Raw genomic sequence first — 14,840 nt, 5'->3', positions numbered from 1 at the left:
CTGACTGGTGTGAGAAGTCCTCATAATTTTTAAGAATATAAAGCAGCCATAAGACCCAAAGTTTGCACTTAGAATTATGCCATGAGAATACGTAAGAATAGAAAACAGATTTACAGTCAGCCCATCCTCTGGGAAATTCACTTCTGGAACAAAAGGATTCATGAGAGCTGGACAGACCTTGTGTCTCAGAGCTGAGGTGCTGAACAGTGTGAGATGACAGGATATGGACAGGAGTTCTCCGTTGAAGCTGCAGCTGTTGGGTTTTCTCTGCTCTTGACCTCCAGGTAGCAATGAAGCTGAATGCGCTGGTTTCCATACTCACTTTTCTTCTGGTTCTGATTTCAGGCACTTCTGAATAGCCGGGAGGATTCATCACAGCTGATGTTAGATACCAAATACCTCTTTCAAGTCACATTTCCTTTTACTGCCTCTCCACATGCTCTGGAAATGATTCAGATCCCCAGCAGTTTCAAGCTAGGCTTTCTCAATAGATTATAGCAGGAGAAAAGGTCAATGCACTGGTTCCTCCAAGCCTGAGTGAAGTCACAGATGAAGAACACGGTTTATTCCCTGAAACTGGAAATGCTTTGGAATGTGATTTCAGGAAGAAAAGAAAGTTCTTCCCAACTGGCCACATCTCTGTCTCACAGTGGTGGTGGTGGTGCTGCTGCTGCTGTCATTTTGTAAGAATCCACATGTGCCAGCTGTGGTTGGAAAGGCCCTATCTCACTTCAGAATCTCAGTTGGCTTTTACTGGAATCCCTGGAAGGATCATATTTTCTTCTAGATGCCTTTGATCTAATCTGTCTTATGACAGGGCTCCACACTAGGCAATGAGATCTGGGGACCAGTGGTTTCTAACGTTTTTGAGTTTCCTGTGAAGCTCAGGGACATTTATGAAGCCACAAATTGGTTCTATGGCTGTGTCTTCCAAGAAATAGTCTTATTTGGCCACCAGACCCACCCGAAGTCCCCTTTCCCTATGCCTACTGGGAGGGGAGGGATTTCAATGACTTTTTTTTTTTTAAGTTTTACTAAAAACAGCTCAGCATAAATATATATATATATTTTTTTTTCTTATTTCAGACTCCTCTAATTTTTCAGAGAATACTCAATCTCAAATTAATCATAAGAAGTATTTTATATATAATCTATTTAAAACAAATATATTATCAAGACTTAGTTGCTGTGCCAATTACCATATTCTCTGAAAGAATATTTCTTTAAATTGTATCTGCCAACATATTTGCCATACTTTTTCATGGTTTAATATTTTTATACAATAACTTTTAAAACTAAGTTTAAAAAAGGCAACCTAAGTGTTTTTCTGTACCTAATCAGCACCCCAATATATTTTTAAATTTTTTACTAAAAGTAACTGAAGACGCCAGGTGCAGTGGCAGAGGCCTGTCACCCCAACAGTTTGGGAGGCTGAGGCAGGAGGATTGAAAATTCAAAGCCTCCTTCAGCAATTTAGCAAGGCCCTAAGCAACTTAGCAGGAGCCTGTCTCAAAATGAAAAAAGGGCTGAGGACATTGCTCAGTGGTTAAGGGCCCCTGGATTCAATCCCTGGTACCAACGAGTAAATAAAAGTAACTGAAGATTTGTGTCAGTTTTCCCTTTTGAGAAATCTGTTTCCCAGATTTTATGGAAACTGGCTATTTCTTATGCCCCAAACCTTCTCATTCCTTCCCTTCAGATCATAAAGTTTCCTTTGATGTATACTCCTGACCTGTGACCTGTGGATCTACCACTTTCTTATACACCCGAGGAATCCCAGACCCCCTTGTGCCTCTGACAAGGTCTCAGGCAAAACTGTGATTCTGCACTAGAGACGTACATCTCAGGAGTGGGAATAACACATAATGATGAAGCAATGCCACCCTACTATGTACTAATGTCTTTTCAAATTATAAATGATTTACTTTAGTTCACTTCAATACATTGTATATAAAACAATGAGAAATGGAACTTTATAATACTTCAATAAAATAAATTACAAGATGAATTGGGTCAGATTCTTATAGTTGCTAGATTATAAGTCTTCAGTGCACAAGTTTTATGTCCTTCTTTAGGGGTTGTAAGAAAGATACTAGAATCTTTATAGATTCAAAATATCTCATTTAAAGTATATGAAATATTCAGAGAAGAAGTAAACATCCTAACTGGCTCTGGCTGTGTCTCCATGGGGCTCTGAGAGTGCATCAAAAAGAGGGGCTATTGGGCAGGGAATCGTCTCAGTTTCTGAGCCTTGGTGCCCTGTCTAGACCTTCCCACACTCTCCCTTTCTGTCTCCCACCTCAGGATTCATGCCTATGTGTTAGTGCTTATTCTGGGCTGTAAACCAATAACATTAACCATTTTTTTTCTGTTGTCCTGTGGGCCACTGGAGGTCATACCCCATCCACCCCACATTTATCTTCATGCTTGTGAGATGGGAGAGAACTGAAGGAGTAAAGTCCTTTTGGAGGTGGCAGGGATCCAAAGTGTGGGAGAGCAGTCAGTCATGAGAAAGAACAGATCTTGCTTGGAGACAAGGAGACCTGTAGAGGCCCATGAGTTTACTGGTACAGAAGGGGAGGGGGAAAGCACTCACCATATAATCTTGATCAGTTCTGAACAGCTGAAGGGGGTGGGGGCAACACTGAGAGATGCTGACCACATGCAGTCCCAGGGTTGCTCAGTGGAGTGGATGCAGATTCATGGGATCAAACATGCCAAAGTTTGCATCCTACAGAGGGCAAAGAATTGGGCCCATGAAGTGGTCCTCAGGGATTAACTGAGATCCTAGCCATGTGAATGGCCAGGAGGTTCAAGGGGTAAGTGAATGCCCAAGAGTGAGCATGGTCATGCAGGTGGAGAGGAACAAGAAGCCTGAGCGTAATACCTACATAAGGAGATTAGGGGCCAGTGGCTTTCACACCTTCACACTGCAGCAGAAACTTCTCACCTTCCTGCCTAGTTGGTCAGTTGGTTGTTGGCTGGTCGGTTCCAAGTGTGACTCTGTGGAAGGTAAGCACGGGTGAATGTACTCAGGTTTTCTTAAAAGCTAAGCAGGGTGTCCAGGTGCATACAGACCAAGGTTCCCAGGGGCTTCCTATATAGTGGGAACCTGGGTTATAGTTTATTTGTTGTTGTATATTCTCATTTTCTTCAAGTTGCATGAATTCATACATTATTGGTGGAACTGCAAATTGGTGCAATCCCTCTGAAATTAGGAATGGAATCCCTATTTGACCTGGTTATCCCACTCCTCAGCATATATCCAAAGGATTTAAAATCAGCATACTACAATGATGCAGCCACATCAATATTTATAGAAGCACAATTTGCAATAGCTTAGCTATGGAACCAACCTAGGTGTGCAACAACAGATGAATGGATAAAGAAATTGTGGTATATGATAGAAGGTTTTTGACACTGAACGTGTTATAGCTGTAGGGAGCCTGCGAGATACATCCACGTTGTTGCATGTATCAACAGTTTATTCATTTTTTTGTTGTCTGAACAGATCACTATTTTTCTGGCCTACCACTGGTGAACATTTTAATTTTCCTAGCTTGGGACTTGTATGAATAAAGGTATTAGAGCATTCTTATTCATATTTTCTTAAGGAAATAAGTATTCATTTCTGTTGACTACATACCCAAGAGTAGAACTGCTGAATCACAGACTATATGCATGTTTACACTAGTAGGTCCAACCAACCAGTTTTTAAAGTAATTGTACCAGTTTGCATTCCCACCAGCAAGGAAAGACAGTTAAATTCCTCACATTCTTACCGCTACTCTATATGGCCATATTTTTTATTTTAAGTATTCCAATATGTAAGCAGTAGTATCACACTGTGGTTTTAATTTGCATTTCTTTGATGACCAATGATGTCCAGCACATTTTTATATTTTTGACTATTGGAGGAGTGCCTGTTCAAGTCTTTTGCCCATTTTTAAAATAATTTGTATTGAGATATAAACACATGACTTAAAACTCACCATTTTAAAAAGATTCAGTGGTGTTCAGCATATGTACAAGGATGTGCAATCTTCACCACTGATTCCAGAGCACTTCCATCACCTCAAAAAGAAACTGCATAGCCATCAAGCAAGTTACTCCCAGTTCCACCCCTCCCTCCCCTGCCCTCAACAACCGCTAAGCTATTCTCTGTCTCTATGGCTTTGCCTATCCTGGACCTTTCATATAAACGGGATCTTATGTGGTCTTTTTTCAGACAGTTCCCACAAAATAATATTTTCCACATTCATCAATGTCACACCAGATTTCATTCTTCTTTATTGCTAAATAACAATCTGCTATATGGATATACTACATATTTATCCATTCTTTAGCTGGTGGATATTTGAGTAATTTCTACTTTTTAGCTAGTAATAATTCTCCCAACTTATCTTGGGTATATACCTAGAATTGGGCTGCTGGGCCATATAGTAGCAATTCTATATTTAACTTTCTGAGTAATAACAATTTTTTTTTCCACAGTTGCACTATTATAGAATGGCTACCCCACTTTACATTATTACCAGCAGTGCAGGAGGGGTCCTTGGCCCATTTTTAATTGAGTTAATGGAGTACTACATTTAAAGTAAAAACCGAAATATACCCTATGTCTCCAACAATAGGAGGATGGTTTAATAAACTGTGACACTCCATAGTATAGAATAATACTGAAGCTATTGCCAAAAAAGGTAAATCTATAAGTATTAACAGAGTTAAGTTCAGTGAAAATGGGAGCATTTTTTACTTTTTTTTGTCAAAATATTCTTTGAGGTATTTGCCCTAGTTGTGAAAAATTCCCTCATCCTAAAAAGGATTATTGACAATATGTATAATGAAACATACTAAAATGAAACATGGCTCATGACAAATACCAAATGAAAATATCAGGATATAGAAATAGAAACAATATACATAAACAGTATGACCCCCAATGATCTTAAACATCTACCTCATATATATCAAAATATGAAAAGGAGCCCCTCTGGTAGTGAGGATTATAAGTAATTAATTCCTTAAACCTTTTTGAGTTTTTTTCAGACTTTTTACAGTGAACACGAGTAACATATGTAGTTTAAAAACACTTTGGATTTGTTTTATAGTATTCCCCTTTTTAACCACCCAGGCCTAGAATTCTAGCTATGAGACATGACTTAAGACTGAAATGACTCAAAACTTAAGATCTCCATTAAAAACTGGTGTTCCCAGACTGGGGGTGTAGCTCAGTGGTAGAGTGCTTGCCTAGCACACCAAAAGCCCTCAGTTTGATCCCTAGGACCAAAGAAAGAAAGAATAACATGCAAAGATGAAAACACATATTAAGCAAAATCTAGAAGTTCAAAATAGTATATAAGGAGTGTACACATATATGCTTATAAAGATACTAGAAGAAAACAAAGTGTTAACAGGTCAGTTGCTGGTGTAGGCCATATAGGTAAATAGTTTCCTAATTATTTGTAATGAATATTATAAGTAGTTTTTATAATTTGAAAAAAATTAAAATTCATAGAGAAGAAAATTAAAATTCATAGAGAAGAAAAATGTTGTCTCTACCCACAATAAGAACATTGGCGATTTTTTCTGCTTCTATTTTCCTAATCTCCCATCACTTCCTCTTCCCTCTTTCAAGTCCCTTGGGCTGCTCTTGCCTTCCATTCCTGTAGCTACTGCTCTGCCCAACGTTCATTTCCTCTCCTTTGTAACATGGAAATAATCTCCTAACCTTGTTGGCTGCCCTGCTGTCCATTTCACTCTGACCTACTTCTGCAAGCACAAATGCTGGAATAATCCACTGGAATGATGTTGCTCTCCTGCTTAAAGCCTGTTCTAATGCTATTACTGGGTGTCCTCAGCCTGACATTAAAACCGGCAGCCTTTGCAGGGTAGGGGAGTGGGAGACGATGTTTACTGAGCCCCAGGATGGGCAAACTCTCCTTTCACGACAAAACAAAACAACTTGATCACACTGGCTCTGCAGTAAAACTACATCCAGGCTCAGGCTCCATCACTGACCTCATTGTGTAGTCCCTCCACATTTCCTTAGCTGTGACACAGATGTCCTGCCTCCCTCCCTCCTGGGGCAGTTGTGAGAGGCTAGGGCCAAGTGCTCTGTGGCAGTCAGTAAGTGATTGCCTTGTAATTTCGCTCTCTAAGGGACTGCCCTTTACTCCTCTGTCACCTAGAGTGCTCAAGTGCTGTGCCCCTCCCTGCCCCTTTGTTATGGAAGTTCCCCCAACTCATGAGCTCCCATTCCTTCTCCAGCCCCATGGTGACCTCTACAAGACATTTCCCTCAGAAGTGTACCCATTGTCGTCTCCCCCACAAAAACATCCCTTTCAAGTGTGGCTGTGTAGAAAGTCTCAGATCAGAGCCCCCAGATATCTGTTCAAGGAGTCATTTCTTTGAATCTTAACCCTCTTTGGATCACCTACTAAACTCCCCCACTTAACTGCCTTGTCCTATTTCCAACAATACATCACAGTCCTTCAGAATTCCCAAAAGAAACCTAGGCCATATTGTAGATATCTCCTCTCTTCTTCCCTCTCTCCCGCCAAGCCCCCTCTCCTGCTCCTTTCTAAGCATGGTCTAAGGCCACCCCACTGCCTTGCTTTGGTCTGGGCCTTCACCAAGTCTTGCCATAGGCTCTTTTTGCTCTTTTCTTTGCATTATTTTTTTTCCACAAAGCTGCTGCTGTTACTGTTGCTACCACTCACAGGTTAGCATGACGTCAATGGTGCACCCCCTATATTTCTGACCTTGAGATAGTGCTTTAAGCATTGCATCTTAAAATTCACCTAACAATCCTATGAGGAAAGATTTTGAGATTTCTATTTGGTAGACTAGCAAATAAAAGCTTCAGAGAGGTAAAGGAACTCACCTGACCAGAGGGCTGGGATCTGGGCAGCCAGAACCTGTATCTTCAGCCACTAGATGGTGTTATTTCCCCCAAGGATGCCCTCCCTTGGGTGGCCTGGGCCCACCTTGACTTTTGAGTGCAAATTAGGACCTAGATGTTTGACTTCCTGTTAATAAATGGGATGCCTGCTTTGCAGGGAACCAACTCCACACTAATTCGGCCTCATATTTTTGGTTGGGATCAGACTCCACCATTTCCTGATTCTTGTCTTTACTCCAAAAGTTCACCCAGAGAGGAGGAATGGTTTTTAAAATTTTAGATTTAGTATTCATTACAACAATGTTTTCCATCCTGAAACCCCACAGAACTGATATTGTGCTGCAAAGATCCACTGAGAGGGTTCCGCAAGTCACCAAAACAACCAGTTAGACATGTTGACTTAAAAAGAACACTACCCCCTGGTGCTTTCTCAGGTGTTGACCCAGTATATTGCAATAAATCAAAGGTTACAAATTAACTGCTGTGATTTATCCCACATGTATAGGTCTAAGCAGCTACCATCATAGAAGGAAGCAGAGGTGCTACAAATCTAAAAGCACTGGTTTTCTCTCATACCTGCCCTTTCTTATTTCCTTTCAGCAACACCTTGGGTGAAAGATGTGTGATCAGACCTTCTTAGTTAATGTATTTGGCTCCTGTGACAAATGTTTCAAACAAAGAGCTCTGAGAACAGTTTTCAAGAAATCACAACAACTCAGCTACTGCTCAATATGTGTAGAACTTGTAAGTGCTACTATTTTTTTAACTGTGAATTACCTGTCTTAGAACAATATTTAATGACAGTCCTGTGAAAAATTAGTTGCCATAGAATCAATTTACAGAACACATGCCCAGGCTTGTGAGGCAGTGTGGTACAGGGGCACAGGGTGTTGACTTTGGTGTTTGACTATAAGGTGCAAGTCCTGCTTGTGTTCTAGGTGGAGGTGCCACCAGTTCTTATTACTCTCCTGAAGCCCATTTTCCCATGTGGAAAATAAGAACATTATTATCATCTGCATCAGGCGGAATCTGTGAAGCTCCAATGAATTCATTTAATAAGGTGTTTCAATAGCCCCAGTACAAAAAACATTCAATAAATATGTGAGCTGTTTTTCAAAGTATACAAAAATCATGTCCTCACCAGAGGTGGTTAACGCACACATTTCAGATCTTGCAGTAAACGTGTCCAACAGCATGGCTAAAATTCTAGGCATTAGTCATGTCTCAGAGGATTTGCAAAACTGTGCTAAATAGTGTGGCTGAGCACAGCCCCCACCTGGTGAAAAGTGGTAAAGCACTCATCCAGAAAACCCCAACTGGAAATTCCCACAATATCAACCAATTTTTTAAAAATGTATGTATGTGGAGGGGAGGGTGGCGGGGAGGGCAGAGGAAATAGAATAGAATAGAAGAATTTGTTTTTTTGACCAGGGATTGAACTCAGGGGCCTGGACCACTGAGCCCCATCCCCAGCCCTATTTTGTATTTTATTTAGAGACAGGGTCTCACCATGTTGCTTAGCAACTCTCCATTGCTGAGGCTGGCTTTGAACTCATGATTCTCCTATCTCAATTTCATAAACTGCTGGGATTGCAGGCATGCACCACCATGCCTGGCTTCTACTCAGTTGAAAAGAGAATTTACTTGGGGTGCGGGGGGCAGCTGGGGTTGTGGCTCAGTGGTAAAGCACTCATCTAGCACATGTGAGGCCCTGGGTTCAATCCTCAGCACCACATTAAAAAAATAAATAAATAAAACAAAGGTATTGTGTCCAACTACAATTAATAAATAAATATTTCAGAATTCACTTCCAAAGATTAGTACAGAAAGCGGAGGGGGATACAGGAAATGATATTGGCCAAATTACATGGCTAAACTGCTGTCGTGTGCATGTACAAATATGTAAAAATGGATCCTACCATTATGTACAACTATAATGCACCAATAAAAAATATGGGGAAAAAATCACTCCCAAAAAGCAAATGGCAAGTAAACATAAAAAGATTTTGGTACAACATGGTAATTCTGATGTCTCTTGGGGCTCCATGTAATGGGACTCTACCTGTAGTACATTTTTTTTCTAAACTTGGCTCTGCAAATTGTAAAACTGCAGGCATTCAGTTCTTAAAACAAACCTGCTTGGGGTGGGGGGGCTACCCTCCTTCTGTTGATTAATCTAAGTCTTCTGGTTTTAAACAACTTCCTCTGTGGGCAGAGGAGCCCAGAATCCCTCTGTTGCATGGGAGTTTCTTCCCAGCTCAGAGGCCCTGCCAGGACTCTTCCAGGGGTCAAGCACCAGCCATGTCCACCACAAGCACTTGGGGGTTCCCAAATATTCCTATGGCTGAGGAGACATCCAGTGACTGACAGTTGGCTTTTCATCCAGATGTTCTAGATCATGTAGACATAGCCCCTCAAAGGACCCTTTTCATGAACAGGGGTGACTCTATAACTCAACCGCAGCTGAAATGTAGCTGACCCCAACTTTTCTGATCTCCAGGTTCCCCACTTCTAAAAGGGAGTTAACACCAAAGTACAGGAAGGCATTTTGCAATCATGACTTCATCTCTAGATGGTAGATTCTCCAGACTGGAGGTTATTTGGGGTTTATTTTACAGAGAACACCAGTGTCAAGTGCCACCCACCACAGTCTCCACAGGCAGGGAGACCCTGGGCTACACACAACCCAGAGTGGGTTCAGAAGCATCAGTCTAAGGATACTAGGAAACGATGCTTCCTTGCCAGGGCCTCCTGAGATAGCCCTGTGGGAAGTGCACCCCATAATCTATTGTCCCATTTAAGTTACTTCCTGTGGATTATTCAAATGTATCAAACAGCTTCAACAATATTAAGGTGTGTGCCACTTGTTGCTCTGAATGCTCTACATTGTCTAAAGAAGGTGCTACCCCATTACAGAAGAGGAGCCTGAGACTGAGAAGTAGATGGCTCCAGGCCACATCTCAGAGCCAACACTTGCTCCCAGGAAGTTCAATGTAGACAGAGCCTAAGCCAGCCTTTAATCTTGTGGCACTTCAGATCAAAAACAGATGTAATAGTTTGCCTTCACATTTTATTTTTATTTTAAATGTATACTTGAATAGTATAAAAACATTTCTCTATTTACATAATTTATGTACTTATTTTAATGACATAATTTATATATATATATACATTTATATTTTATATATTGTTTTATATACCCACTCGATAAACTAGCATTAACTGAATACCAACCATATGCCAGTATTATGCTAAATGCTAAGGATAAATGATGAATAAACCTATATTGATTGGCAGGGAGAAGGGAATTGGCAGTTAATGATCATCTGCTATGTATGGAGAAGCCTGCTAAGAGTTTTCACACCCCATTTGTCCTCTCCAGGATATATAACCTTGATTTTCCTTCCCATTCTTCACCTAAGAATGCCTCAGAGAAGGGGAAGAAAGGAGGCTTGGGCTGGATGGTCCACACCCAAGTCCAAAGGCTTGTTGATGTAGCCAAACTAGCTGGGTCCAAATCCTGCCTTTCCCTTTTTCTGGCAGTGTGACCCCTGAGTGATTACTGAGCTTTTCTGTGCCTAGTTTCCACATCTGTAAAATGGAGATAATAGTGCCCATTCAGGGTGACTCTTGGGAGCATCAAGCGAGTTATTCATTAAAGCCCTTAGGACAGCGAAGTATGCCTGGGAGAGAGAGGGTGATGTGTTGTCCCTAAGACACTAATTCGAGTTCTTAAGAAAAATGTAGCAACCCTTCATTCTAGGGGTGAGGAAGAGTTCTCAAAAGTCACCCTTAGCCAAATGGCTGAACAGGAGCTTAGAAGCCCCGTGGCTGAGCCTGTGCACAGAGGCCCTCTGACCCACACCACCCCTTCCGCGGCCCCCAGGACAGGAGCCAGATTGCCCAATGAAGAAAGGAAAAGCAAAACTAAGGGTGGCCTCCTAATGTCTCAGAGACCACTGAGCTTCTCAGCAGCCAGAACTAGTTATGTTTTTGTATATTTGAGTCAACAAAAAAGATTTGTTGGGGTGGAAGCTGCAGAATTAGCCATTGTCAGAGCAAGTATCAGAGGCGTGGGCCAGGCCTCCTGGCCCTCTCCTTTTTTGTCCTCTCTGCAAGCAGGAGCCACCAGATGCGAATCAAGTCCCTGGGAGTGGTGGAGGGAAAGGACGGTATTTCTGGGACTTCACCAAGGCCCCGCTCAGGAGCTGGGAGTCCAGAGTTACAACCCCAACGTGACCTTTCACCCCGCGTAGGTCTCCCGCAAGTCACGTTTCATCTCTGAGCCTCAGTCCCCCCCCCCCCCCGCCACTAAGATGGGCACGACCCTAGCTCGCTTCTCCCGGGTGCTGTGGGCGCAGCAGCGCTAACGCGGCACCCCGCGGGGCACAAGTGTGGGGTTGCGGAGGGGCGCGGGCAAGGCGGGTGGAGGGAGGGGGTCTGCGCCGCAGCCGGCCCGCGGCTGCCCGCGTCATCGCCGGAGGGCGGGGCCGCGGGGCGGCGCTCGGGGGTCACCGCGGCTGGAGCTGCGCCCGCCGCGGCTCCGCGCCCGCCCGCCCGGCCTCTCCGCCCGCTCACCGCATCCCCGCTCGGCGATTCCCTCCCGGCCGTGTCCGCGCGCAAAGATGGCAACCGACGGGCTGCAGGAGAACGAGACGCTGGCGTCGCTGAAAAGCGAGGCCGAGAGCCTCAAGGGCAAGCTGGAGGAGGAGCGGGCCAAGCTGCACGACGTGGAGCGTGAGTGCGGGCCGGGGCGGGGGCTGCGACCGGGAGGGGGCCGGGGGAACCGGACGGGCAGCCAGGCCCGCGCGGCGCAGGTGGAGGCCGGGCCCAGGCGCGCTGGCGTGGGGTGTGGGCCTTGGATGGTCAGGGCACCTTGCAGAGTCCCGGTCCCTGGCTGGCAGAGGATCTGGCACCGGTTCTGGTCATCACCTGCCTGGAAGATGCAGACCGCCCCTCCCGGGCGGGGTAAGAGGATGCCAGTGGTGACAAGTGCTGAGAGCCCGTGTGGGCGCGGCCTAGGGATAAAACTGCTTTGATTTTTAAATCTTTATTTGGCTTCTCCATCACTGTTGTGTCCTTTTTAGTTTTGCATTTACAAGGATGGAGACACCCATTTCATACCTCACTTTTCTATTGTCCGCACTGCAGGGAAGCCGCAGAAACTAACCAAATCCAACCATTAGTTTGTTTAAGGCAGTTTGAGTAGCTCTCGCAGATGCAGAGACTGGCAAAAAAGGGCAATAGAAGTGTTAAATAAACTTACATTACTGACCACCACGATGATTCAGAGCCAGTTCTGATCTTTTTGAGGGAGCACTTGACTTACAGAGCCAGGTTCAATGACTTGGCCAGATAAGCTTTTCCTTTTCTTGGTCAAATGGTTCCTCCTTGGCAGAACTTGGGCTAAGGGCCAGGCTTGGGACATTGGTCTTATCTCCTACCGTTTGGCTTAGGAGACAGCAGCTCCCCTTGCTGAGTAACGCTTTCCTCCGGGCCTCTGTAAGTAAAAGATTCACTAAGTCCCTATATAGTTTAGAAATGTGTCTAACTATAATTAAACATAGACCCAAAATAATGTAGTTAAGTAAATTGGGAATTATTTTTCTTATATTACAAGAGGTTTAGCTTCTCAGTATTCCATCAGGGACCCAGGCCTCTCTGCCTGCCTTCTCCACACTTAACAGCACTGACTTTTGCCCCATGACTATAATATGAGTGCCTCAGCTCCACATATCATTTCTGTATCCAAGACAAGAAGAAAGGAAATGTGGGCACCAGTTTCCACTTTCTCTTTCCCTCCATTATTCACCTGTTCCTTGGCCAGAACTATGAGATGTATCTTTTCAACAGGCAACCCCAGAGGGTAGATTTTCATTCCAAAAGTGGACGCTGCTGTTGGCCTGCCAAGAGCAGGGTACCATCCAGGGATGGGCCCAAATTTTGGGTTCTCTATCCACAGTGGAAGGGTCTATTCCCATATGTGTTCTCCCTTATTCCCTGCAGCTTCTAAACCACTTTTCTTGCATTACCTTGTAAAACCTTTTTCCTTTAAGGTTCTTGTCACCCACTGATCTCTTCTCTTTTCTCATATGTCATCTCCTGACCTCCAGCCAGGCTCCCTTGTTTCTTAAGAACTTAGGCATATTTTTTTTCTTTTTTTAAATATTTATTATTTTTTAGTTGTAGTTGGACACAATACCTTTATTTCACTTATTTACTTTTATGTGGTGCTGAGGATCAAGCCCAGGGTCTTGCACGTGCGAGGCGAGCGCTCTACCGCTGAGCCAAAACCCCAGCCTAACTTAGGCATTTCTTAAGACTGTGTCTTGGGTCTTGCTTTTGATCCTAAGCCTCACAAGGGTAGCCCTTATGACATAAGACCCTCACTCCACCACAACCTCCTATTCCATATGCACCTGGGATCTTGTCAGTGTTCCTCCTCCCAGAACTCTTAATTGCTGCAACCTGCTCTTAGCAGTTTCTCCCAGGAGAGATCTTTTAGGACCCCGCCTTTTCTCTCTTTCAGTCTCCCAGTCTTGTCCATTCTTCTCTTCCCTATAAATTCAGCATGGATGCTTTGGTCCAGCATTTCAGCAACAATCTTGCCAATAACCTTAACTCTGGCCTTCCTGTCTCTTCATCAGAGCTGCCTGGTAAAACCTCAGCTCTGGATGAATCCTTCATTTCCTGCTCCTGAACACTGACGCTGCTGGAGAAAAGCACCAGGAAGCACATGAATACCATTATTATTCTACTCACTAAGTCACCTGGGCTCCCAGAGCTGCTCAGCAGTTTCCCTGGTCAGCTCCCCACCATGACAGTTTTAGGTTTTCTGCACCTCTGTGCAGGACTCTGACTCCTCTCTCCCCCATCTCTGTATTCTCACTTCCTCCTCCACAGAAAATAGAAGCCAGTAAGTTGACCCCTCCACACCACTACCACCTCTCAGTTCACACTTACAAACTTTCCTTCACATCTGTCCCCTCCTGGCTTGGACCAGTTCCCTGCATCCCCCAGGCTTAGGTTCTCATCATCTCTGGTCTTCAGTTAACACAGCCTGTCGATTATTCCATCTCCCCTGACCTCTTCTGTTGACATTTACACATGCCCAAGTCTCCCATTCACTCAACACTGTGTGTGTGTGTGGTGCTGGGGATTGAACCCAGGGTCTTGTGCATGCAAGGCAAGCACTCTACCAACTCAACACATTTTGACAGCCCATGAAGTCAGGCCCTGTTGCCAGCCCTTGGGGATACTGCAGCGAATGAATTCCTTCGTGGAACCTCCATTCTCAAGTGGGAGTCAGGTGACCAATAGGTAAAACCAGTGATAGGCTAGATGATATGGGCTAGAGAGAAAAGGGGGAAAGTGGGGAATGAGGTATGAGGGAGCAGAAGAAGGCTTCAGAGAAGATGGCATCGGCAGGCCTCCTGGAGAAGGGCCTTTGAATCTTCAAAAATCCCTCCTGAAGTAACGGAAGCATGAGTACTATGGCTGGTACGGGAGAGCATTTCAAGCAAAAAGAACACTATTGCGAAGCCCAGGAAGGGGAAGAGTATTTGATGTGTCTGAGGAAGAACCAGGAGACCAGAGCATCTAGAGGGAGTACACAAAGGGCAGAGTAGAAAGAGTGGGGTTTCTGGCGGGAGGTTTGTGGGGTTGGGTGGGGACTAATGCTTTATGACCTTGAGTGAGTTGAGAAGCCATTGCGGGGTTTGGAGAGAGGCCTGATCTAATTTGAATGGGATAACTCTACCTGCTGTGTTTTGTGGGAGAATAAGACAGCTTGAGGGAGAGCCATGAAGCATGAGATATCAATGCCTAGGGTACAGGATTCTCTGCAGCAACCTATCAGATACTGTGGAAAGCCCCATTATTCACCGCTCTCCAGTTCCTACTGGAAGTTAAAGCCCCAGGTGATTCCAGAGCTTGC

At 44.1% G+C, this 14,840-nt stretch overlaps 2 protein-coding genes and 1 long non-coding RNA gene across 7 annotated transcripts in view; 2 read left to right on the top strand and 1 right to left on the bottom strand.

Moving 5' to 3' along the window:
• Nucleotides 1–2,008, top strand: part of Myo5c (myosin VC) — a 92,627-nt gene extending 90,619 nt beyond the window's left edge. For all 3 annotated transcript variants that reach the window (XM_046461371.2, XM_046461370.2, XM_046461373.2), the window contains one exon: nucleotides 346–2,008. In XM_046461371.2, coding sequence (XP_046317327.1) covers nucleotides 346–498 — 153 coding nt within the window. In that variant the 3' untranslated portion in view covers nucleotides 499–2,008. The remainder of the gene's footprint in view (nucleotides 1–345) is intronic.
• On the bottom strand, nucleotides 399–11,598 carry LOC124104582 (uncharacterized). 3 transcript variants are annotated; one of them, XR_009228398.1, is made up of 5 exons: nucleotides 11,483–11,598; nucleotides 3,993–4,086; nucleotides 2,892–3,003; nucleotides 2,597–2,731; nucleotides 399–533 (listed from the first exon to the last, which is right to left on the bottom strand). It is a non-coding gene; the product is annotated as an uncharacterized LOC124104582 (long non-coding RNA). The 3 variants fall into 3 exon arrangements; XR_009228399.1 differs by having other exon boundaries at nucleotides 451–576; nucleotides 2,888–3,003; XR_006855468.2 differs by having other exon boundaries at nucleotides 451–576.
• Gnb5 (G protein subunit beta 5) overlaps nucleotides 11,508–14,840 on the top strand; it is a 40,566-nt gene continuing 37,233 nt past the window's right edge. Inside the window, exon 1 of the mRNA XM_046461597.2 lies at nucleotides 11,508–11,641. Coding sequence (XP_046317553.1) covers nucleotides 11,530–11,641 — 112 coding nt within the window. The 5' untranslated portion in view covers nucleotides 11,508–11,529. The remainder of the gene's footprint in view (nucleotides 11,642–14,840) is intronic.

The sequence above is a fragment of the Marmota monax genome, unplaced genomic scaffold, assembly GCF_021218885.2.
Source record: "Marmota monax isolate L192 unplaced genomic scaffold, Marmota_monax_Labrador192_F-V1.1 WCK01_AAM20220418_F8-fsc00001, whole genome shotgun sequence".
NCBI classification, from domain to species: domain Eukaryota; kingdom Metazoa; phylum Chordata; class Mammalia; order Rodentia; family Sciuridae; genus Marmota; species Marmota monax.
Note: the sequence above shows the minus strand (reverse complement) of the source record. Positions and strands in the feature narration are given on the sequence as shown.